A 22,868-nucleotide genomic window follows, 5' to 3' on the forward strand; every position below is an offset into this window, starting at 1 on the left:
GACTTCGGTTTCTGGCCCGTGGTTGAAAGTGCGCGTACGCGCGCACAAGCACGCGGCGGCCTCCGAGTCTTACAATACTTTGTTACTGCGTCGTTAATTTTAACACCCGCTACGTGCCGGCGCTTTCGCCAAGTTTTTCGCATCCGGCAAGAGTTAGTCGCGCGAAATGCGCCTTGTCAGTTCGAGAAAATGATCGAATTTATGGTCGGCGGCTTGGAGAACTTTCAGCTCGAAACAATCGCATTATAACAGACTGTTCCGTTTTAATAAATCCACGCAAGGTGTTATAATAATTATAATCGTATTTTGAGAGATTCTCCAGCTAGAAATGCGTGGTTTGATTAAATTGATAGGCCACACCGCGTATAGATTCTGGATTTATCAGTTGACAACGAGAGGCGAGGCATCGGGGATACTTTATCGCGGCCGAGGGATCGCGGCCTAAAATCGAATTGCCCGCACGTAATTATTCGGTCTCCTTAGCGTAATCGCGGCAAGATTATCGCCTATCTTGCGGCTCGATTCGTCGTCGTTAAAGGGAACGCTTTCATGTCACCCCGGGGAGCACGTTGGGGACATTATGGCTGGGTAGGCCACCGGAATTAGTAAGAGGCGAAACGATGGCGACTTGATTTGATTCTGTCATCGCGCCTCAATCATTCGCACTGTTTAATTTTTGCGCGGAAAAAACGGCGACGTAATTTCTGTAAAGTTTAATCAATCTATAGAAACGTAAGACGTGAGAGAATCGTCGTATCCAGAGAGATCCATCGTTCCATGTAGAGATTACCGCTATTAAATCGATATAGGCCTCTCGATGGTGGTGGACCGATCAAATCGTTATCCCGGGCCGTCTGCCGTGTCAGGTCCGCGGAGTGAAGTAAAATGTACTCGAAGGGTTATGGTTAGCCATCCGCGCGCCGGGGGCTTATGGGCCGATCGCCGCCGATGGAATCAGCGTTCCGCCTCCATCCCGCTGCTCATAATCAGTTTTAGATTAATTAAATTTTACGGCCGCTATCGTCGATAAACATTAAATTTAACGGGCCGGTCCTGCCGAGGCCGTTACGGCTCGTTATACGATCCCCGTACGCGCCATGAGCGTTCGCTCGAAATACCCAATCGCTCGTCTCTCGTACGCCTCGGCTGCATTTTTACTTTGTCAGCGGTAACACGATGAAAAATCGATCTCGAGATTTTGAATGGAAACACGTGTCTTTCTGTGTGTATTTCGAAGTCGAATAAAATAGCTACTAAACCCAAAGCTGTTCCATTCTTCATTGCGGTTAAAACAATTTAGTTTATCTATGTTCACGGAGCAAAGGTATTCTCATTCATCAGAATTAATGAATCACCGTCGAATCGATTAACGTCACACTATTCACGAAATATTTTATGCAGATATAAATCTAAAATCTGTGAAGAAAGATTAATATGAAGAATAAAATGTTCTAGCGTGAAGAAATATTACAGTAATAGAAATATATCGTTCGCCGCAATTTCGTCTAACGTACGAATTTTGTCGGCGACACTGTGGGGCACCTGGTACACACGTAACCGAGTCGAATCATCCCGGGTGGTTGGCGATGCGCGAGTTTCGAGCGAATTGTTATCCCGCAGCCGTGAAACGTGAATCGCTCTCGTCGACCGGGGAGAACGGGCGGGTGTTGGCGCGGCGCGGTGGCGAGCGGCAGCAAGCCGGGAGGTAAATCTGGCGAAGGCGGTAATTAAATTAATTAGCTATCTCGAGGATGCAAGGATGTACCGTGCCGACCGAGAAAGCGGCCGCGCTCTGCCTCTCGCTCGCTCGTTTTCTCTTTAACGGTCTTAATTATCAGGGACTCTCTCCACCCTCTCCCCTTTCCTCTTTTTCTTTCTATCTCTTCTTCTCTCTTTATCTTGCTCCCCTAGCTCCTCCCCCCTCCGCCCTTCCCACGCTCGTGTCTCCGTCCTTCTTCCGGCTATTTATTAGGTTTTTACTTATGGACCCGGTCGCAGTGCAATCGTCCGATCTGGACCGGCGCGCGATCGAATTTTCCCATTATCGTCGACCTTCCGCGCCGGACGAAACTTTTGCCGGTCGGCCTCGCGGCCGGCGGGCGAGCGGGAACGGCCCGGTTTCCGTGAAAGAAGCAAAGCACTCTGGGTAATTAGAAGCGGAATTATATTCCGCCGCGTCCTGTTTCAGTTTATAAACAAGGACTCTTAAATGAAGTTCCCCGGGAGCTGGCCGCTTTAATGCCTCGGTCGATGCGCGTTTCCGGTGTTTCGATCCCGAAGCTCTGGACCTGCTCGCCGTCATTCGCTCGCTCGCGCGAATTTCGCCGGACTTTTTAACCCTTTCTTACGGCCAGCGGCATGCTAACAGAGAATCATTCTTCTTTAAAGAGACAACCGGAAAAAAATAAGGCTGAGAGTGAGTAGGTACAAATTCGAGAAAGCGCGCGAAAGAAAAAAGTTATGAAATTAAAAAGTAACAGTTCTCTCGAAATTTGAAATAAAATTGACAATTACGTGCGCTTAATAAAAATACGACAAGGTACTTGGTGAGCAATTATACAAATATATTACATATTTAATTTAAATCGTAAAAATTTGAACATTTCGACTTTAATTCAACTTCAGTGAAATTCCTCTAAATCTTTTTTGAGGTTGTAAATTAAATGCTATTCTTAATGTTTTAGAATGATTGAAAAATCAAGTAACGAGACAAAAAACAAGGCAATTAGTCGACTGTAATTGTCAATTTTATTTTAAAAAGGTTATACTTATATTTTTCTTAAATATACAAAAATCATTTGCTGAATACGCAATCATGCTGTCGCCTGTTTTTCGATCTAATTAGTGGCAAATCGCTAACAGCGCCGCTTAATCATTTAATCGAACTAATGGTTCTTCCGTAGCGCTAGAAGAGCGCGCGCACTCTCCTGTTTCACCCTCTATTAATTCCGGCATTGAGCTAACTCAGCTTCACCTCATCCGTCTATTTCGCATCATGCGGTTGCAATTCTAGTGCATAAATCAGCTTCGATTCCACGTTTGCACTTAGAAATACAAACTTGAAAATCCTCTTCGATTATTGTAAAGATATATCAGCATCGGAAAATTAACTCATTTCTTTATTACCTATTATATAGCGATCGCGTCGAAATGTTCAAAATGTACGAAATGTTTTTAGCTTTGCTAAATATATGGGCTATCAGGATTCACACAATTGTATCCAGCTTTGAAACAAGTGACTTCAAACAATAATCCTGAGAAACGAGAAGCCCCGAGAAATGTACATAGTTTGCTCTTTCTAATCTTTTTATAGCTTTTTTAATCGCTTCGGGAAAACCATCGCGGGGTCTGAACCATTATTTTTTTTCCTCCTCCGCCCCCGTATTTATCTCGGCATTATATTACGTCGCACGCACGCGGGACGCCGAAGAAACCGCCTAACGACGTACATTCATAATCGATCTCTCGCTCTTACGGGTACGTATATGCGTATACCGTACATACCTACGACACTCTCCCAGAGGTACCCTATCCCGATACGGCGCCGCTACCCTCGCCGCACGACTGCGAAATTAGCGCCAAGCCCCTGGCGCGCACGGGAGCTTTCCTCCCCGAGAGCTCCAACTTCCTAAGCTCGACCCAAGTTTGGTCCCTCGGTCGACGCGTCGCGTCGCGCCGCGCCGCGCCGCGCCACGCCGCTCGGCTCCTCTCTTCCCACCGCTCCGTTCCGCTTCGCTCTCCTCGCTCTCGCGCGCGCAGAGCGGAGGGATAGGAACACGCGTTTTAGTTTTTAATGATTATTGCGCCCAGCTACGGCCCAGGTAGGTAGGCAGGCATTACCCATGGCGGTCTCCCTCGCGCGCATTTGCATATCTTTCCACCCGTTAGGAATTGCCTGCTGGTTGCTTTCGTCCGCTCCGCGAGCTGCGTCTACTGGCGCTTTCGCTTCAACTTTTAAGCCCCTTTCCTCCTCCCCTCTTTCTCTCTCTTCTTCCCCTCTCTTTCTATCTTCTTTATTCACGGGGTGCTTCACAAAAATGAATGGATTCCTCGACGAATTTTCGAGTGGGATTTTTCTTGAAAACTTAATTAACAACTACTCTTATATAACTGTCTAATTTTCAACATCAAACATTCTGATAACGCTCTTGAGCCTTGTATTAAAATTTTAATCAAATTCATTTAATATTACATTTAATATTTATATTAACCCTCTAACGATCGCATACGCACGTAAAGATCGAGATGTGCGAGAAGTAAGTAGAATTTAAGTAGAATTTAATGATAGAATAATCTATCAAGATTACTAATTTACGTTAATTACTTCCTACAGGTTAATGGCAAAATAATAATTTAGAGCAAAATATTTTGTACGCGCGTCTCTCTATCTTTTATCTGTCAATTAATATAATTCTAAAAAAAGCTTTCTTACCTAAAAGATTAAATTAAAAATGCAACGTTTCGGTCACGAGGTATGCGATATATATTTACGCGATTATAAAATCTTGACGTTAAAGTTTAAAGTTTTTATTATTTCAACACTTCAAAATTTAATTCAAAATCAAAATTTGTAACATTGAATTTTGCTAGCATCAACTCATTTTCTCTTTTCAGAGACACGAGAAGAATGAGAGACACCCTGTATAATCTCTATCCCTATCTCTTGTCTCTTACCGGTACCTCTCGCCTTGAAACGCGTGATGGCGTCTCTCTTCGGAACGTCGCGGGCGTCGCGGCGTCTCCCTCGTGCTTTACGAGCGGCAGCCGCACCGGTAATTTCTCTCTCGCCAGTCTTCGGCCGCCCCCTGCCGCCGCCGCCGCCGCCGCCGCCGTTCCACTTCCCCATCCCACTTTCTTCCTTTAATGGCACTTGGTTTTTGAGTGCATTAATTAACGTTTTGTGTCAGCCACCCCTTAATTAGACTGCTTTTGAAAAAATCAGTCAGTGAGTCAGTGTGTTCTCGAGATGAGAGGAGGTGGTCTCGACTTCTTTTCACCGGGAAGGGTTGTAACCGCTACGCGACTTGACGTTTATTATTCAGGCGGAACATAACGGCGAATTCTAATTTTACATTATTATTATTAATTTACGCGACTGTCGAATCGTGACTCAATTCTCGCAGAGGGAAAGAGACCGCGAGAATTCCCTTCTTCGACTCCTTACCCTCTGCGGAATAACGTGACACGAGTGACACAATTGTTCGATCTCTATTGCTGTAGCGACGATTTTATTTCACGACGCGTCACTTCAGATTTCAGATTTACGACGCGATTAATGTCGCGACGTATATGTTCTATCCGCAAGTTAACTCTCAGCTGAAAAACCGGTACTCAATGCGCTCGGAACAAAACACGCCAATCGTAAAACCGTGCACGATCTGGTCTATCGCATTATTTTCGCGAACGCTCGCCTCCCCTCGTCGGCACTCGCGCGCCATTAAATGTCGCGATCTTCATAGTTCGCGAATATCGCACGTTCCTTATCACGCGGGAGCGGGCGGGTGGGTTCCGTAACCTTCTCGTGTCGAGCCCGGTGCGGAGTCGGTGGTTTACACGTTATTTAGCAGACGCCCTCTCCCCGGTGTAAATCGGCGTCGGCGAAACTATTGACCCCGTCATCGCGAGGTGCACGCGGCGCGGAGACTTTGGTCTTCCATTTCCGCCGTCTCCCCGCCGTTATTTCCCCGTTCTCCCGGTTCGACGAACGCGCGCTTGTCGTCGGCGCGAAACGATCGGAAGGGAAACGGCTCACTTCTTAAAATGGTACCCTGGCAAACGCGCGCGCGCGCATTCAGTTGCAGCGCCAACGTTCGAGACGAAGACGCCGGAGGGCTCGGATGCACGGCGACAATAGTTCGCCATTGACGACGAGCGCTCCCCGCCCGGAGATCGTATCTGTATTTCATTAACATTATTCTCGGCGCACTATACTCCCGGCGCCGCTACCATTCTGCGCTACAATATCTGCGAAGACGGAGGATGACCGAACCTGAAGAAATAGACGCACAGGAATGCGTACCTATACTCAGCTCAGAGGGGAAATTAAGCAAGTTAAGCATAAAGAAGAAGATTGAATCAAAAAGCATATTCGTTGGATTTTCTAGAGGAAAAGTGGGCAAAAATAGTACGATGTAAGATTTTTGTTTGATAAATACATTTATAACTTCATCATACTTTTTTTTTAGGAAACTCCTTCATATTTCAAAAACTAGACTTTTTCACTAATTTGTACATTACGATTTTACTCTCTATTGTTTTATTCAGAAAACTGCTGTTTGTCACAATTTATCCCAATCTGCTGAATTTAATAGCGTCGAATTCACCGATAATTCTTCATCATGTTTACGATCTTTCGATCAATAAAATAAAATTAAAAAAACGAGTCGTTATACTTTCCAAAATGGAATGGGAACGAGAAAGTAACGGGTGTAAAAAGAACAAAGAGAGATCGCATGGAGGCGGTAGAAATCCGCGTATACGCGCGATAAAATGGCGCGAAAAGTGGAATAGGCGGGCTCCGGTGGCACCCGCGCGGCAGGAGCGCGTTGCGAAACGGCCCGGGAATTCAATAGCGACAAACTCTCTCTCGCGCGCGCGGATATTATTCGGCAGTAAAATTTTATTTCGCCGGCATTTATCGGCGGCATTCGGCAAAGCCGGGCTCTCACGCGCACGGCGAGCCTAACGTACGCGGGGCGTTATTTGATAACGACAAATTATTGTTACGAGAAAAAATGGACGCTGCCGCGCACCCCTTAACTCACTACCCTAGGCGGCCTCTCTCCTGCCTCTCCTGCCTCTCCCCTTCTCCTCTCCCCCGAAAAAAGCTCGAAAAGCGCGTCGATCACGCGGCGTGCTACACGTGAAGGGGGAGTCGCGTATATATTTCACGAATTTTAGTAAGATACAAAAATGATAACGCATGCAAACAATTAACAGTTCTAAATTAAAACGATAGAAAATTAATTTTAGTATTAGCAGGGGCTTATACCTTACGGTTACCAATATTGCAAGTAAATCTTATCACGGAAGCCAGGAAAAATTATATTGTATTTAAAAGGCGCTCTTTTTTCGCTTATTTGTTACATTGTATTTATTTAAAATTCTTCATATACATAATATAACTTCATAACTATTTTTGTAACTATTTTTTGTAAATTATCAATGTTTTAAGAAATTCAGTAATTAAACACATATAGGTGTAAAGCACAAGGAATAACGAGGGAAAAAGGAATAACGAGACAGAAAGAGAGGATTTTTTAGGAGCGAAAGAAAGAGAGGGTGGTGCAGGCTTTGGATTCATGATCCACGGCGAGCTATCGAGCTACTGTCCGAACGCTAATCTCTCGATATATTAGCGGATTTATATTTTCAGTATCGGCAGCTCTATACCTATCCCCGTCGAGATATTTAGAAACGCGCGACGGACGCGTTTTGTTTCTCCCATCCCCCTCGCTCTGTCACCATCTCCCCCTGTCGGATTATCACTTTTTTTTCATCGGTATTCAGCAATTTTTACAGTTTTCCGAAATTAACGCGAGAATATTAGCGTCAACGTTGCGTGGAAAGAACTCGAAATAATCGGTCGATCGTGTTTGACGTTTTAACGTCGCCTATCTTACTGATATATTAACACTTTGTTATACTAATTACGTCCCATAATTTTTCCATGCAATTAACTGCATTTGAATCCGGTAATCAGTAACACCCGCGTTCTATTGGCGGCACTCGGCGTCGAGCTTTAATAAGCAGCGCCCGTCGCCTCGTTATGCTTTATTAACCATTTACGTTATCAGCCGGCCGACATTATATCACATTTTATCAGCTGCAAATATCGGTAATCGCCGCGTTCCGGGCTAAATTATCGTCCGCGTGTTCGTTCAGCGATTCAATTCGGGACGAGCACCCCTCCTGCCCCCCCCCCTCCGCCCCTTCCCGAATTCGGCGTGACGAGCACGCACGAACGCCAGACACGACGCGACTTTTACGTTCGCCAAAGCTCTCCGGACGCGCTGCGCCCGCGTCAAGTCGTCTCGCGTTACGAGACGCGTTATCGAAAAGCGGCGAGAGTACCGAGCGCGGTGTGTGCGACGTGGTTAACGTGCCCGATGAGTGGAGAACGGGGAAAGAGGAACAAGGGCCAGACGGCGGGGGGGAGGAGTGGGTTGTAGGTCTCGTGTAGATACGCGGATATATCCTGGCTGTGCCGATGGTGCTCGGCTGCACCTGATCCTGGTCGGCGAAATTGATGATATAATCCTCCATAACTCAGGATTACCGAGGAGGCCCTCCGGGCGTACCAGCCTCGCGCGGAGAAGGCGGGAGAAGGAGCAACACGGTTCGCGACTTGCACACACTGCGCGTTGCGTCGGTGCCACACACCGGTCGGCCGGCCGGCCGGCGACCGCGCGAGCGGCGCGGCGGACGGAGGCGAGATTGACCTGTACTACTTACCGCCACGGAAGAATTGCGCTCTCCGCGCGTATTAACTGTCAGAAAACCGAAAACAGTTTTCTGAAACATGGCTACTTTTTTTGGATTAATTACAATAGTACGCGTGCGAAATGACGAGGTAAAGTCGCGAAACTCGAAAAAAGCAATAATTTTTTTCCATCGATTTTAACGTTTTTTTTTATATATATATACATCTCCGTGAGGCGTGTGTAGACTTTTGTTACTAATGGCTATTTCGCCAACCTTCCCGAAATTCTCGTTAACGAATGCGAAATTGACGATCCGCCAATTTTTAATGGTTCGTTAAAAGTAGAAGTGATTTAACAATCGTTAGCGCTAACGGACGTCGCTGAATAAAAAAATTGCATTTACAGGTTTCATCCGACCCCGGTGATTCCCATCGATCTCCCTCGAGACAGTTAATGTCCGTTAAACCTTCGATTAGCGTAGTTATTCAATAGACAGACTTAATATCTGGGGAAAAAAATACGCTGAAATCTCCTTCAAAATTTTGCAAGCTGTTTCTGCAAAATGGAAAAGAGTTGTAGTTACGTGAATACGATAACCTTGGTCGTAATAATAAAGTACCCTCACAAATTGACGTAAATGTTCTACATTTAATGAAAAATAAATTAAAAACAGTTTTATTAAAAAATAATATTTATTTTTATAATAATTTTAAGATTTCATTAGTTTCTTTTGCTTTCATTATTGCCTTTTTCAAGAAAATTCAATGAATGAAGAGTACTTTGTATTTATGGCCAAAAATGTAGAATTAAATTTACAACTGCAAACATCACAATACAAACAAGTTTTTTTTCTCTAAAAAGAAATAAAGGTGTTCTAATTTTGTGGCTAACGTTTACGATACGACCGCGAGAGTAAGATCATTAATTCCTCGCATCTCGATTCTCTGGAGAGAAATGATTTTTCGTAGCGAAATTAGAGCGAGTCAGAAGATGGATTTTCATGTCAACAGTAACTGTCGACCGTCGTGAATCTCTCGGCGCAAATCTCGACGCTAAAAACTATCGACGATGATTCCAATTTTTAGAAATGTCACAACGTTTCGGAGTGAAGATTAGAGGCAATAATCGTTTAAAAGCCGTCGTAAAAAAAAGCGCCGTTCATTTCCGGTGCGACAGGCAGCGTGAAGCACGGCCAGAAAAAAATCCGTTGCTCAAACAAGCGAAACGTCGAAATTTACAGCCTTACATTTCGGATAAAGGGTGGCCGTGGCAGGCTTTAAGCAGATTTGCAGGTGGATGGGGGAGGGCGAGAGGGAGGAAAAACAACGTCTGGTCTGGTGAGCTGGAGAGCTGTCGCGTAACGCGAACGTTAAAAAATTCATAAATACTACTCCTAGGTGCCATTGCGAATTGTCCGCGGCGGCAAGAAAAAAGGCACGAGCGAGCAGCACGCTCGTCTTGCAGTCTGGAACGTCGCATAAATCGCATTTTACGAGATATATCCTGAATAGTGTACCGGTGCCTGGAAAAACGCGTTTGAAGATCGTCGCGCGTATTTATGGGACTTTCAGAATTATTCAGCGGATTGCGCTGGAAAACTGTACCGCGCGATATTCCGCGTCGGACCTGCGCGATAATCGGATAATTATAAGTATAATATTGGATTGATAGTATTAAATATTTATATTAAAATTGTATTATCGCGTAATATCATATATATTAAACAACTAATGTTACAGATAATTTGTATTATTAATCTGATGATTTATCGACATAACATTTTCAGCTTCCTGCAGAATATTCGCGTTATTCTTAACTTTACTACTAAAATTGTATGAACATCGTAAGAGTTTCCGAGTTTAAGCTGTAAATCCGCGAGAGAGCTCCGATTATACAATACTTATCATAGAAATAATTTACGCATCTCCGTTTTCGCTCGCGCGTGTGTTAATTCGATTCACTCCTGAAGATCCCGGCTTTGCTCAATTGCATGGGAGACTTTCCTTTCCCCGGCGCGTTTTCTTCCCTTTTAAACATACGGGCCTGCTTTGCAAGCTCAATAAGAGAGAGAGAGAGAGAGCTGTACGCAGAGAAATTAGAATGGGAAGAACGCTCGCGTCGCGATCCACGATCCTACCCGCGAAGGGTACTCACGGGCGCGCGTTTCCCCATCGTCGGGGGGGATAGAACACAGGCGCAAAATGCAAAATTCCCCTCGGGTTCTTGCCTGCCGTGCTTGATCTCAGGCAGGAAAGCGGTGACAAAGTTGTCCCGATAATGTTTCTCGAGCTTCCTCCCCTTCCCCTCCCGCCCGTCCTCCGCCCCTCTCAACCGGAGTGAAGTTCCGGCTCTCTAGTGCCACGCCTGGCACTCTTGCTCGGTATGTTAATTAACGGCATAAGCTTCCCTAGCCACGAGCTTGCGAGGAGGCCCTTTATATAACTAATTAGCACGGGCGGTATTCAGATTATTTACTTCATTTGGCTCGGCTTAACTCCATCCAGCGACAGCGGCGCGCGCCCCGCAGCATACCCTCTATATCGTCGCGCACAGCACAGCGCCCTCCCGCCCTCCTGCCACCTCACGCTCCACTATCTCTACCCGGCCCCGTCGCGCTCTAGCAGTTTACAATATCCTAAACGATCACCGAACACCGTAGCTGTCGGCGACGCGCTCAAATTTTAATTGTCCTCGTTTGCTCGCGTCGTCAAATTTCCAAATGACGGCGACGAGTCACCCGATCGCATCCGCGCTCCCTCCGCGCACGGTATATATTTACGTCCCTCCGCATCCTTTTGCGTATCAATATCGCGGGAGCACGTATTGTATCGCGAGAACGTAATTCGCGCGCGTACGTAAAGTAAGAAGGGAAAATACAACCAAAACCGCGCGCCTCCCTCCGCCTCGAATTGGAGTCGAAGGGAGAATAGGATTAACCAGAAGTGAATCATTGATTACTGCGAAATAATATGATTGCGTAATGGTAGGATATACGGATATAGGTACAAAAAAAAGAGAACCAGGGGCGGTCTGGTTAAAAAATTAATTAGTATTATAGAAGTTAATCTTTTCAGCTTTGGAGCAGCTCTCCCGGGCCGAACGTTTTCGAAGCGAATAAAGCGTCGTGGCGAATCGTGGCCGGTTAAGGGTATCGCAGGTACCACCCCCCCTCCTCCTTTCGCGTATATATTAAGGTGGATATCGCGATACATCGCGCGTTATATTAATAGTCTGCTCGCGGAGCTCGGCTTTCCGCGATTATTCTTCCCTTTATACAGGGGGTTTATTCCTGTCTCTCATTCTCTCGAAGATTTTGTCTTTGTAATTATTGTTTTCCCAAGGATATGAGCGTTTCTGTTTACTGATGAGGTCTCGAAGATACCGAAGGCCGTGCAAATATCGGGAGCGACGCCGCCGTCGCACATTTTCGACGACGCTCCCGTGGCGTGGGCGCCGACGACGGGGCGCGAAGAGGGTGGCAGAGGGGAGGGAGGATCTCTCCCCCTCGGCCGCGGCGCGGCGCGGTGCGGCGTCTCGCGACGGCGATGTCGTGCAAGATTTTTAATTAATCGATCGAGACGCCGAGCGCGTTGTGCGAGCGCCGCCGTTTGCGGCACGGCTGGTTCATTAGAGGCTCTTAATTAACTTGCGGCGCTCACGCGACTTCGCACAATGGATCGCGCGCACGTGCGTGTATACGCGAAATTGTGTATGCGTGTACGTGTACGTGTGTGTGCGAGACGTGTGTCTGTGCGCGCGCTATCTGTACGCGCGCGCGCACGCACCTACACGCGCGTCTCAAGCTTGCGCCATTCAATTACATGTTAATAATATACGCAGAGCGCGGCGCGGAGAGTTACATTGGCTCGCTTCCACGCCGGAAACTCGCCCGAATCGAATCCACTTTCCGCGTAAAATCGAGCTCGAAGGTAATCTCGAAGCCGGAGCGAGGAGCATGCGAGCGCGCGCACGGCAGATCGATCGGTAATTACATATTCGCACGGTGAAATGCTTCTTTATCGAGCGACAATGGAATTGATTCGCGACGGGCCGCGTGCAATTAATTAGCGGTGACCGACGCGGCAACCGGGAGTGATTAGCACATACGCGCGGCCTGACATCGCGCGCTCGCGATACTATATAATTGCGCGCTTGTGATACGCGCGGTGAAGTATTCCAATACGCGCGCGCGCACGCGAGAGAGAGAGAGAGCTTTTGTAGCGGAATTACGACGTTCACGATACCACCGATGTGAATAAAAATGGAAAAAGACACTCCTAATAAGAGAGACGAGGAGGGAGGGAAAGAGGAAGGTATAAGAATGCGAGCAATTTGACGCGCGACCTCAGGATTCGGCTTTTGTCGTGGAGCTGGCGATATAAGCGGGGAAGGGGAGGTCTCGCGATCGCGGAGACTTATTTCTAATAACTAACTCGCGCGATAATATCTCGTTAACGTTTTATTATTCGACCGTCGCGTGACGTAAACGAAAGTAACGTCGTTATCGCCGACGTAGATCGCGGAGTTCAGAGTTCGTGTGCGAGCTTCGTGTGCGAAACGCGCCCTGGCGCGGCGGCAGCGCGCGACGGCAGCGAGCACCGAAATCGTTGGATGCACGTGCGTAATCACTATAACGTTAACGAGGCGCGAACTTTCGCAGTTAGACGCCTCTCGACTTCTGTCGCCGTTGAACGATCGAACGACGCGCGACGACGACGACGACGACGACGACGATCGACGCGAGTGACGTGTGACGGCGGCGAGAGGCGCAGAGCCGCCCTACGCCGCTCCTCCCTCGTATGAAAGGGTGGATGAAAACGACCCCGAAACTGATAGAAACTGGCAACATATGTTCAGACAGGGCCGCCGCGCCGCCGCGTGAATATGCCCGGCCGTATATATCCGAGGACGACACCCACGAGCTGTTCCGGCGGAGCTGGTTAACCGCACTCGTTAACCAGTTCGTTCCATAACGCGTTTACTCCATAATCTAAAATCCCGCACGCACCCGAATTCGCCCGCTCGAGGGTCGCGTGCGCATCGCGTTTTCGCCAGCGCTATCGCCAGAGCTCTTGCGACATCGAATAAACGGAGTGAACCGGACAAAGGGGAGTACGACGAATTTAAGTGCGATAATCTAAGAAAGAACGATTTTGAACGTGGAATAAACTGGTTTTTCATTAGCGACTTGTCTGATTTACATTTAATTGTTGTCGCTTGTAGATACCGGCGTGCATTTTGACAGGAAGAGAAAAAGAGAGAGAGAGAGATTTGTTATAATTTTAGTTTAAATGTTTGTATGGGAACGTAAAAAAAAAGGGAGCGCCAGAAACGGAGGTCGATATCGTCGAATCGGTTTACTGTCGGCTGAGCCGCTCGAAAGACTGGCTCAACAGCTCATAAAAGGGCGCGAGCGGGAAATATATGTCGACATTGAAAAGTTTGTCGAACAAGCCCGGCGACATGTTGCCAGGATAGCGCTATAACTTAACGCCGCCGTCGATATATGGGAAAAGACCTAACCGGCGGCGAGCGTCCCTTCTTCTTATCCTTATCCCATGCCACCCGCTTCCGCTTCCTTTCGCCCTCCCGCCGTCCCTTTGTACAGCGCGCCTAAACTTTGGGTTTCGCCTTCGGTTATGTGCGAACAGAAACGGCGAAAATATGGCAGCGCGATTTACGGCTCCGCCTAAACGCCGCGCCGCGCCGGGCTCTCGAAAGGGCCGATTTTTGCGAGCGCACTTGTGACCATGAGACATTGCTGGCCTCGCTAGTAATCGTTTTCTTTTTTATTTGTGTCGTTTTTTTCCTTAAACTTGTTGCCTCCCTTCTGTGTTTGTATACAATTTGTAGCGTATACATATTGTGTTTTATAAATAATTTAAAATAATTCGAGAGTTTTATCGAATCTTGGTGTGCGCTTTTAAAATTACCGACTGGCAATCAGCTTGTCCTGCGAAATTGTCAAAAATTGTAGTTTTTTTTTAAATGTATTAATCTCTTGTCCATTTTTACTCGAGCCACTGTGTAACGTTACTTCCTGTGTATTACCAATGAAATATTAAATGTGGTCCTAATATAAATGCAAGGAAGTTACTCGTATAGTGTTTTATTTCCATTGCTGACTCGTATTTCGTTCTTTGTTAGATAAAGCAAAAGGGGGATGTTAATATTTTTTAATACCTTCAAAATTCTGAAACAAAAGATGAGAATTTCTAAATCTATTCTTCATTCTCTAACGGATTCTACGCATGAAACTTTTAAGTGTAATTTTCGGAAAGTAAAGCAATGGAAATAAAAATAGAGAATCTTGGTACTTTCAGGTAGCGAGGTGTCATCGTTCGCAAGACACGCCAGCAGCCATAAAAATATACGACGCGACAGGCAAATGGCGCCCTATTGCGGCTGCCCCGTCACGCGCGAATCCGTGTGTGTAGCGCGTGTCAAACAATTAAAAAAAAATGTTCCGCTTTCGCGGCGCTTTTTCAACCCCTCCCGCGTTTAGATTATCCGCGCTCGCGAGAGCTAGACAAACGAGTGTCGCATAGTTCTTTCCGCCGTAGGATGAGCCGCGGCGTTCAACGCTCGAAAACGAGTATACCCCGAGTGTACATGCAGCCCTGGCGGTGAGGCTGTAGGCTGGGGTCGGTGCAATTAGGGGTATTAATTAGCGGGTACTTCATACCGCCCCCCTTTCCGCTTCGCGCTCCACCCCTCTCGCACCGCCTTTCCGCTCACCCTGATTCTCATCCCCGAATCCCCGAGCCAGCCTCCCTCGTCCTCGTTCTCCTCGCCCACCCCGTCCTTCTCGTTTCTGCCGACAAACAGTGTCTCTTTCTCCCCCTCGTGTGCCTGCTCTAAAGTGCACCACCGCGCCACCGGCGGGCCAATACGAACAAGAGGCATACATAGCTAATTACACGGTTTTATGTCATCGGGCGCGGGGGGAGGTTGGTATAGAAACACCCCGAGAAACTTGTGTGACGTCAACGGGAGACGCGCGGGCGGGAGTGGGTATATACGCGCGCGGCGACGCGAGGGCGGCGAGGGGATGGCGCCGCGTCGTTGTGCGCCGCGCGGCGGGGATCGAAGATTTAGTTATTATCCTTTTTACCGCTTTCATCCGCGCGAGTACCAAAAGCGCGCGGGGGTAATTAGCCGCGGAAATATCCGCACGGACGGCGAATACGTACGATGTTGCGCGTCGGTACGCGGAAATATGTTTTGCGTTAATGGTAGCGAATTTTTTACCTTGGAATTTTTAGTAAATTGATACAAAAATAGAGACATACGAGATATCTTAAATTTAACAATCTTAGAACATTAGAATCTTTTAAAGATTCATCTTAGAGAATCTTTATTCCAAATTTTCGGTTTCCAGCGTAATATATTTTTGCAACCGAGGCTCAGAGAAAAGTCTTTAAGGATAAAATTATATCTTCCAGGCAGGAGTTGAGGAATGTGATTTTGTTATCCATGCCTCATTGCGAACAATTGGAGAAAGGGCCGGCGATGAGTTCGAAGATATCCCACCCGCTTTATTTACGCGGTGATATCCGTTAGAGACCGCAAAGCCGCTATCACGGGGCGGTTAACGTCGGCGGCAGGGGGTTAGATATTCATGTATTTAAATTTATTTATTGGCAGGATTTTTGCTCTCGAGGGCGCGACGGTGGGCGGAAAGCTGGACCGGAGCTCTCACCCCTTTCGAGTTCCCCCCCCCCGCTGCTGCCGCCGCCGCTCCCGCCTCGTCCTCTCGCCGTATAGCCTGCCTGTTAAACCTTTCGATGCTCTACAACCCCTTCTGGGTAATTTTCCCGCTTAAAGAGATCTCGGCCAATTACACGGGCTGTCCGACGGGCGTTGAATTTTAATCGAAATGAAAGAAAGTAGAGACCCTCCTTGCCGGCTCTTTACGTAGCCCTCCCTCCCTCCCACCCCCATTCTTCCACGCGGGGGGTGTCTAACGGGTAGCGTGGAGAAACCGCGACGCGCGCGCGCGTGCACGTACCAATACACGCGCGCGCGCGCGCGCGACGTTGTGACGGCGCGATTTCGATCGCTCGACGACGCTCAACGTTCAACGTTCGCGGCACGTTCTGGGGTAGGATGGGAGATGCGAAAGAAATTATTCCGCTTTGCGATTAAGTGGTTGAAGATTCGACGCGTCATTCTGTAATCGGTGTGAATCACGGGGAACTGGTTTTGAAGATTTCGGTATTATTAGAGTAGGTGCACGGGTTGTGCAGCACAAAAGTGCACGACTACATTCGCGTGACGAGTCTCTTGAATTATGAGAATTGAATCAAGATATACATACGTTGTTGCTTTTCCGCCTTCTCTTGGTGTAACAGGAGCAATGCAACGCCAATCTGTAATGAAATCATTTTCCAAAATGTAGATATTAAGTAAAACGAGAAACGCGTGATGAATTACAATAATAATTAAAGCACTAAGTTTCATAAATCTTTTGCATATCATTAAGCGTCATGCACGCCACGGTCTGGGTAAGGGGAGTGAGTCTTAAGAAACCCTCGGAGACGCGGACTTCTCTCCGTCGTGGCACGGGTGCTGCCATGTCGCGGAGGCGTAATAAACTAGCTAGCCTCCCTCTTACCACCCTCTCGCAACCCCTCTAATCAATTTCCTAAAGTATCCACATACGATCACGATATCATTCCCAAGATTGGGTACACGTCCGTCGCGTTTGTACTGATACTTGAAAATCAGTAAAATAAAATATAATTACCGGCGTTATCGATTGCAATCCGTGAGAAACGATGCTCCGCATGGCACGTGTGTCTCCGACACATATCCCCTTTCGCGTTTCAGAATTCAAACGTGAATGAAGCAATATTTAATACCCTCATTTTTTTTCTACCATTCGCATCTCCCTGAATGGAAAATGTTAGAAACACATGTGACTCACATCAGGGGCACTAACATATTAGTAAAGTTCCGCTCGCACGCGCGCGCGTACACGTGCACTCGCGCGTTTCGCGCGATTGCGTCTTTCGTCGAAGGAAGCTAATAAGTATCGAGAAACAGGAGTCGAAGTAACTTTTAAGAACTCCACCGAGAAACCGAGGGGGTGCCTCCCTCCGGATTCCTTACGGCCCGCAAGGGCGACGAGGGGTAGAAGGGGGAGTTGCGCGGCGGGAGGGTTGCCGTACTTTATGAACAGGCTTCACATAAATTGTCGCGGCTCTTTAAGAAATTGGAAAAAGGCGCGAGTACCTCGCGCGTGGAACAGCTTGCGCTGAGAGAGCGACAGAGAGAGAGGGGGGGGGGAGTGAGAACTTTTTCAACTACCGTTGGACACTAACTAGAAGGGGATTGGCGAGACGAATGAGCGAGCACGGCCGAGCGCACCGTGCGTGCGTGCATGCGTGCGTGCGTAGGATTGAACAGAAAGAGAAATGGATACTCGGAAGAAGCAATTAAAGAGCTTGTTTCTTCAAGCCATCTCCAATATACAATACTTTATAAATGGAAATAACGATTTATGTACACAAAAAGCTTTTTGCAATAATTGAAATATCTCCATTGCTTTGAAATACAAACTTAAAAATGTTTTATTGAAAAATTTATTTTTACAATTTTAATAACTGTTGTGTTAGTCCTTTGTCTTTTATTATCGCCTTTTCCAAGAAAATGCAGTAAATAAAAAAGAGAGTGCTTTATACTTGTTGCTGTATATTGGTTTTTTTTAAACAAAATTTTAGTATCTCCTTTATTTTGCATCTATACATTCTCCAATTCGATTACCTTCCACATGAACCTTACTTTTAATCTTTAGAGGATCGAATGCAGAGAACTTTTGATTAATATCCTCCTTTACATATACAGTAGCCGTAGACGAAGGGCTTCCTCGTTGGAGTGACAACGAGATCAGGGCGAGAAGGATGATTCGTAGAAAGAGGGATGCGTGTAATACCTGCGGGACACATTTCCCGGGCAGGTAATCTTCGTTCGAAGGCGAGATATTACATTTGAATAAATGTCGCCGCCGATAACCGGCGTGCCGATCGCAAATACGATCGGCGAAATACCGAGGCGGGCCTGTCGCGCGGCGTGACGCCCCGTGGGAAATATTTGCTAATATCGATCATATCGTCATTAATGGCTTGTCGCGCGCGGCGCTTCCCCCGCGCTTCACCTCGGCTCGCGACGCCAACCCCAACTGCTACCTGCCGTCTTTGTTTAGCGCGGCGGTTCCCCGCGAGTTCGCGATAGTTCGCATTAATCGAATTATTTCGTAGACGGGCTGCTCTCCCCGTCTTTATTCGCGATCGCGACAATGCGACCGCAGGCGCGGATTTGATTTTGTCAGTAGTTCAACATAGAAATTGTATGTAGTTGAATATAAAGTCTTTTTTTGTAGTTTGATACGTTGTCAGAATTTTCGTTAAAAACTCTAAGATTTGTAGACGAGAGAAATTTCGAGACAAATTTCGAAATTTAGAAATTTCATTGTATATAAGAGATGTAAATTAAATGCATTTACATTAATTGCGAATTGATGTAAATATCATGTTTTACAATATATATAGAAATAAGAAATTTTTTGCTGATTAATCATGTAATGCATAGCATGTATTTATTTAATATATTTGATCTGTATATAAGCTATAGGGGTATTGTATTTATATAAATAAATAATACTGTTGTAATAATTAATATCGTTAAATCTTGCTGATGATTAATACGGACTTCTCGCCTTCCCCGTAAGATAAAATATTGTAAAGCGGGCAAATCGGATTTGTCTCACGGAGTGTGACAAAAATGCACAGGGGTGGAAAGGAAGGCGGGAGGGTCCGCGTCAGCCGGGGTGTCCGGGTAAGGTGCAACAGCAATCGTCTATAATAATAATGTATATCGTTCTGACCGCGAGGGCGGGCGTGGAAGGAGGGGAGGGGAGGGAGGAAGTAAATCGGAATTTACCCCGAACGCGGGGCTCGCGCGGCCGCGGCCGTATCTCGTCGGACTCACCCCCTGTGGCCACTCGACGCGTCCGCCGGTGTTTACCGCAATTATTAAATGTAAACTCATATTTCGTAATTGCCAAATATTGGCGGTCCGATCGTTCGGCCGCGGCCCGATGCGCCTCACGCCGGGGCTGGTTGCAAGAGAGGCGCCGGCATAATGGGTGGGGAGGGGGAGGAGAAGCGGGAAACGGCGGGGACCGGGGCCAGGGAGAGAGGGGCCACTGTTGCTCGCATCGTTTCATCCCTTCTCGAATAACAATCCTTCCACCCCCTCGTCCGCGACCCTCGAAATGAATTAAGCCTCGGCGAATCGATAAATGAACGTTGCAGGGATACACGCGCGCGACACGCACCGAAAAATCTACATCAGACGTAAACGGATTGTTTGATCCATCCGATATATGACGCTTCTAATAAATCGCCGCGTTATTGCGTGCACAGCGGAGAGAATCCAGAATATCATGAGGTGATATATTATAGCGCGGGATCTGGCTAGATGCGTTATCTGTCACGCATTTTGTTCGAAGAAGCTTAATACAAAATAATAATACATAGCAACAATAGTTATATATTGTTTTTTTATCGAGGATTAAAAGATTCTCAAGTTTAATTTGCGAATCATCTGCCTGAAGTTAATTTCGTGAAGAATATCAAAAATACAAAATGCAGAGGAGAGAACTTACGAGAGATATCAGGGTCGATTTAAAATTAAAAAAAAGCGATTCTCGGATAACAGTCTGAGTGAGAAGGGGGTATCCGACGATACCATGGAGGGTTGTCAACGGGAGAGCGGCGTCAGCTTGTGTAACTATCGGTAATTAATCAGAATCATCCCCGCATATCGTGTCCGTCGGACGAGAACGGGTGAAGGCGCTCCGGCGTGGTGATGGTGATGGTAGTGGTGGTGATGGTGGTGGTGGTGGTGGTGGTGGTGCCCACTACGAGAGGGTAGTTAACCGGTGACGTCACGCCCGTGGCGACATCTGGACCGGCACTAACCGCGCCGAGTCGCGTTGTCCGTCCGGCGCGGCGGACACTGGACACCGTCCCGGCACTAAACTCCCCGGATCCGGATCAAAATTACCCTGCGCCGTCGCCGCCGCCGCGGTGAGGCCGCACGCCGCGCCGCGCCGGCTGGCTCCAATTAATTTCGCATTCGGCACGTTTCGGCTTTCCCGCTGGTCCGCGGACCGGTCACGACATGACGGCCGCTTCGGGCTGGACCCCGAGTGGAGTTTTGAATAGGAGAATCCCGTAGAGTAATCGAGAATATAGAAAAGCTTGAAATTCGAGAAAGAGAGAATATAAAAGTCCTCTCCTCCGTTCGATAAATCGTCAAGCGAGAGCGCAATTTGGATTGCGCATTTATATAAAACACCAGAATGCGATCTTAATCGTTGCAGCATCGCACTAAATTTTCACGGAGAAATTATTTATAATCCTTTACTGGGCTCGCGATTGAGACAAACAGTCAAGTAATTATCGCCCGCGAAAGCTGATAAATGTGCTCGAAAATATTGATTCAAGCCCGCGCAAGAATGCAACTCCGGATTCACCGACGGTCGCACTTTGAAGCGGCGAACAAATTCGGGCTACCGTCCCTCCATTCTCGGTGGCTATCAATTGCGGCTAATCCTTCCCCAAAAGCCACAGAGAAACTTTTGTCCGAGTGTGTGCACTCTGTGGCAATCATGAGGTCGCGACGTGAAATCACATCTGACACTCATCCGCGGGAGCGTCAACCGCGTCATCGTCATTTATAGCTCACCCGTTCATAGAAAATCCGCGCACCGATTCGCGATGATTATTCCCGCGTATCGATTATCCTCGAAAGACCGGCTTTTCGGTGGGACAATTAAAACTCGGTGCGACTCGGTAGTTCGGTCATGTATATTAGATACCCAATTCCAGCGGTAATCCAGCTATAAATATCTCTGAATTATATTTTCTACCGGCTTCCGAGGGCACATAGCGCCACGGACGATTTGTCCTAAAAGGATTGGCGAAGAGGGGTGAAGGGGCGGAGAGGACGAGCACCGCTTCGCGCCGCGCGGTGTCTGTTTACCCGTCAATCGTGCGATTAAATTGGATCGCCGGTATTATCGTTTAATCCCGACTCGCCCGTCGGTAGAAATGGTGCGGCTTTCGAAAAATCGGTATGAAATTTCGCATCGCAACGCCGCGCCGACTGTCGGCCGTTATAGTCTCGCAATCGGAGACTGAAACAATTTGGAAACGCGGCACGCAGTACTTTATTTCGCGCTCGTAAACTCGAATTCACGTTTTGTACTCGTCATCAATCATCCTCCTTGGAAATATGGAGTACGCGTTGAATGTCTTTTTTTGTTACAGATTTCTCACAGTCGCACTTCGAAATTCATCTTCCGTCAACGGAAATATCGATATATTAACAGCTGTTGAATATGTCCATCGAAAATGTGGGACTTCTCTCAAACTTAAGAGACGTCAAGAGAAAGCATAATTGACAAAATCAGATCTTTCAATTTTTAAGTAATTAAAATTACTTTTCCTTTAACATAGTATATCAATTAAACGGATTATAAAAATATTTAGTAAGGACAATTGAAAAATGAGATGATAAATGATCGGCTTCAATATTTTCGATAAAAGCAAAATCGTCCTGAAATGGAATAAAAAAATCTAGGATATTAGATTTTAAAATATTCTGTATTTCGAATAGTTATATATTTAATATATGTATGTATCGACTTGCATAACAATATTGTATAATATGTAATAATGTATGTAATAATATATATATATGACTACGTAAATTTAAACTTGTAAAAATAATAATTGAAATTTTTTCGACATTTATTTTCTGAAAAAAAAAAAAAACAAACTTAAGACTCTTGAGAGTAAATAAACCTAAAAAAAGTTACACGCAGAAATTCAGATTTGAAATTATAATTCTTTCAAATGCTTTATCCTGCGTTCTTACGAGACATCGCGTGATATCGTACCGGACATCTCTTGTCGAACGTATTTCTCGTCGAGGGTTTTCGGTAGTTTATCTTCCATCGTTATCGCGTAACGAGAGGGATAACTTCCCTCCTATCTTTTCTCTCTTTCCCTCCCGCTCGTTCGCGAGAGCGGTCGGTAACGGCTAATCCAATCCTATTTACATCGCGGAACTGTCGCGGCGGCATTGACGCGCGCGGAAATAAATCCCGACACGACTAACACGAACGTCCGCGCGCGCGTTCATCGCATCGCGCCGCGCCGCGTCGAGGGCGCGTGTGTAAATCCCGGGCTTTCTCTCGGAACAAATCGAATGTCGGTCGATGTAAATGAATTCCGCTCTAATTGCAATTATGCGACACGAATGCGCATAAACGTTCGCGTTATGCGATAAATGACACGTCACTCAGAGACCGGGCGCGGAGCGGCGCCCGCGCCCGCTCTCTCTCTCACGTCATTGCGAATTTATGAAATG

At 46.8% G+C, this 22,868-nt stretch overlaps 1 protein-coding gene across 1 annotated transcript in view; it reads right to left on the minus strand.

Annotated features, from left to right (window-relative positions):
- LOC105455134 overlaps positions 1 to 22,868 on the minus strand; it is a 173,940-nt gene that overhangs the window by 43,090 nt on the left and 107,982 nt on the right. The window contains exon 5 of the mRNA XM_011698216.1: positions 16,744 to 16,795. Coding sequence (XP_011696518.1) covers positions 16,744 to 16,795 — 52 coding nt within the window. The remainder of the gene's footprint in view (positions 1 to 16,743; positions 16,796 to 22,868) is intronic.

This window comes from Wasmannia auropunctata, unplaced genomic scaffold (assembly GCF_000956235.1).
Source record: "Wasmannia auropunctata unplaced genomic scaffold, wasmannia.A_1.0 LD335921.1, whole genome shotgun sequence".
NCBI classification, from domain to species: Eukaryota; Metazoa; Arthropoda; class Insecta; order Hymenoptera; family Formicidae; genus Wasmannia; species Wasmannia auropunctata.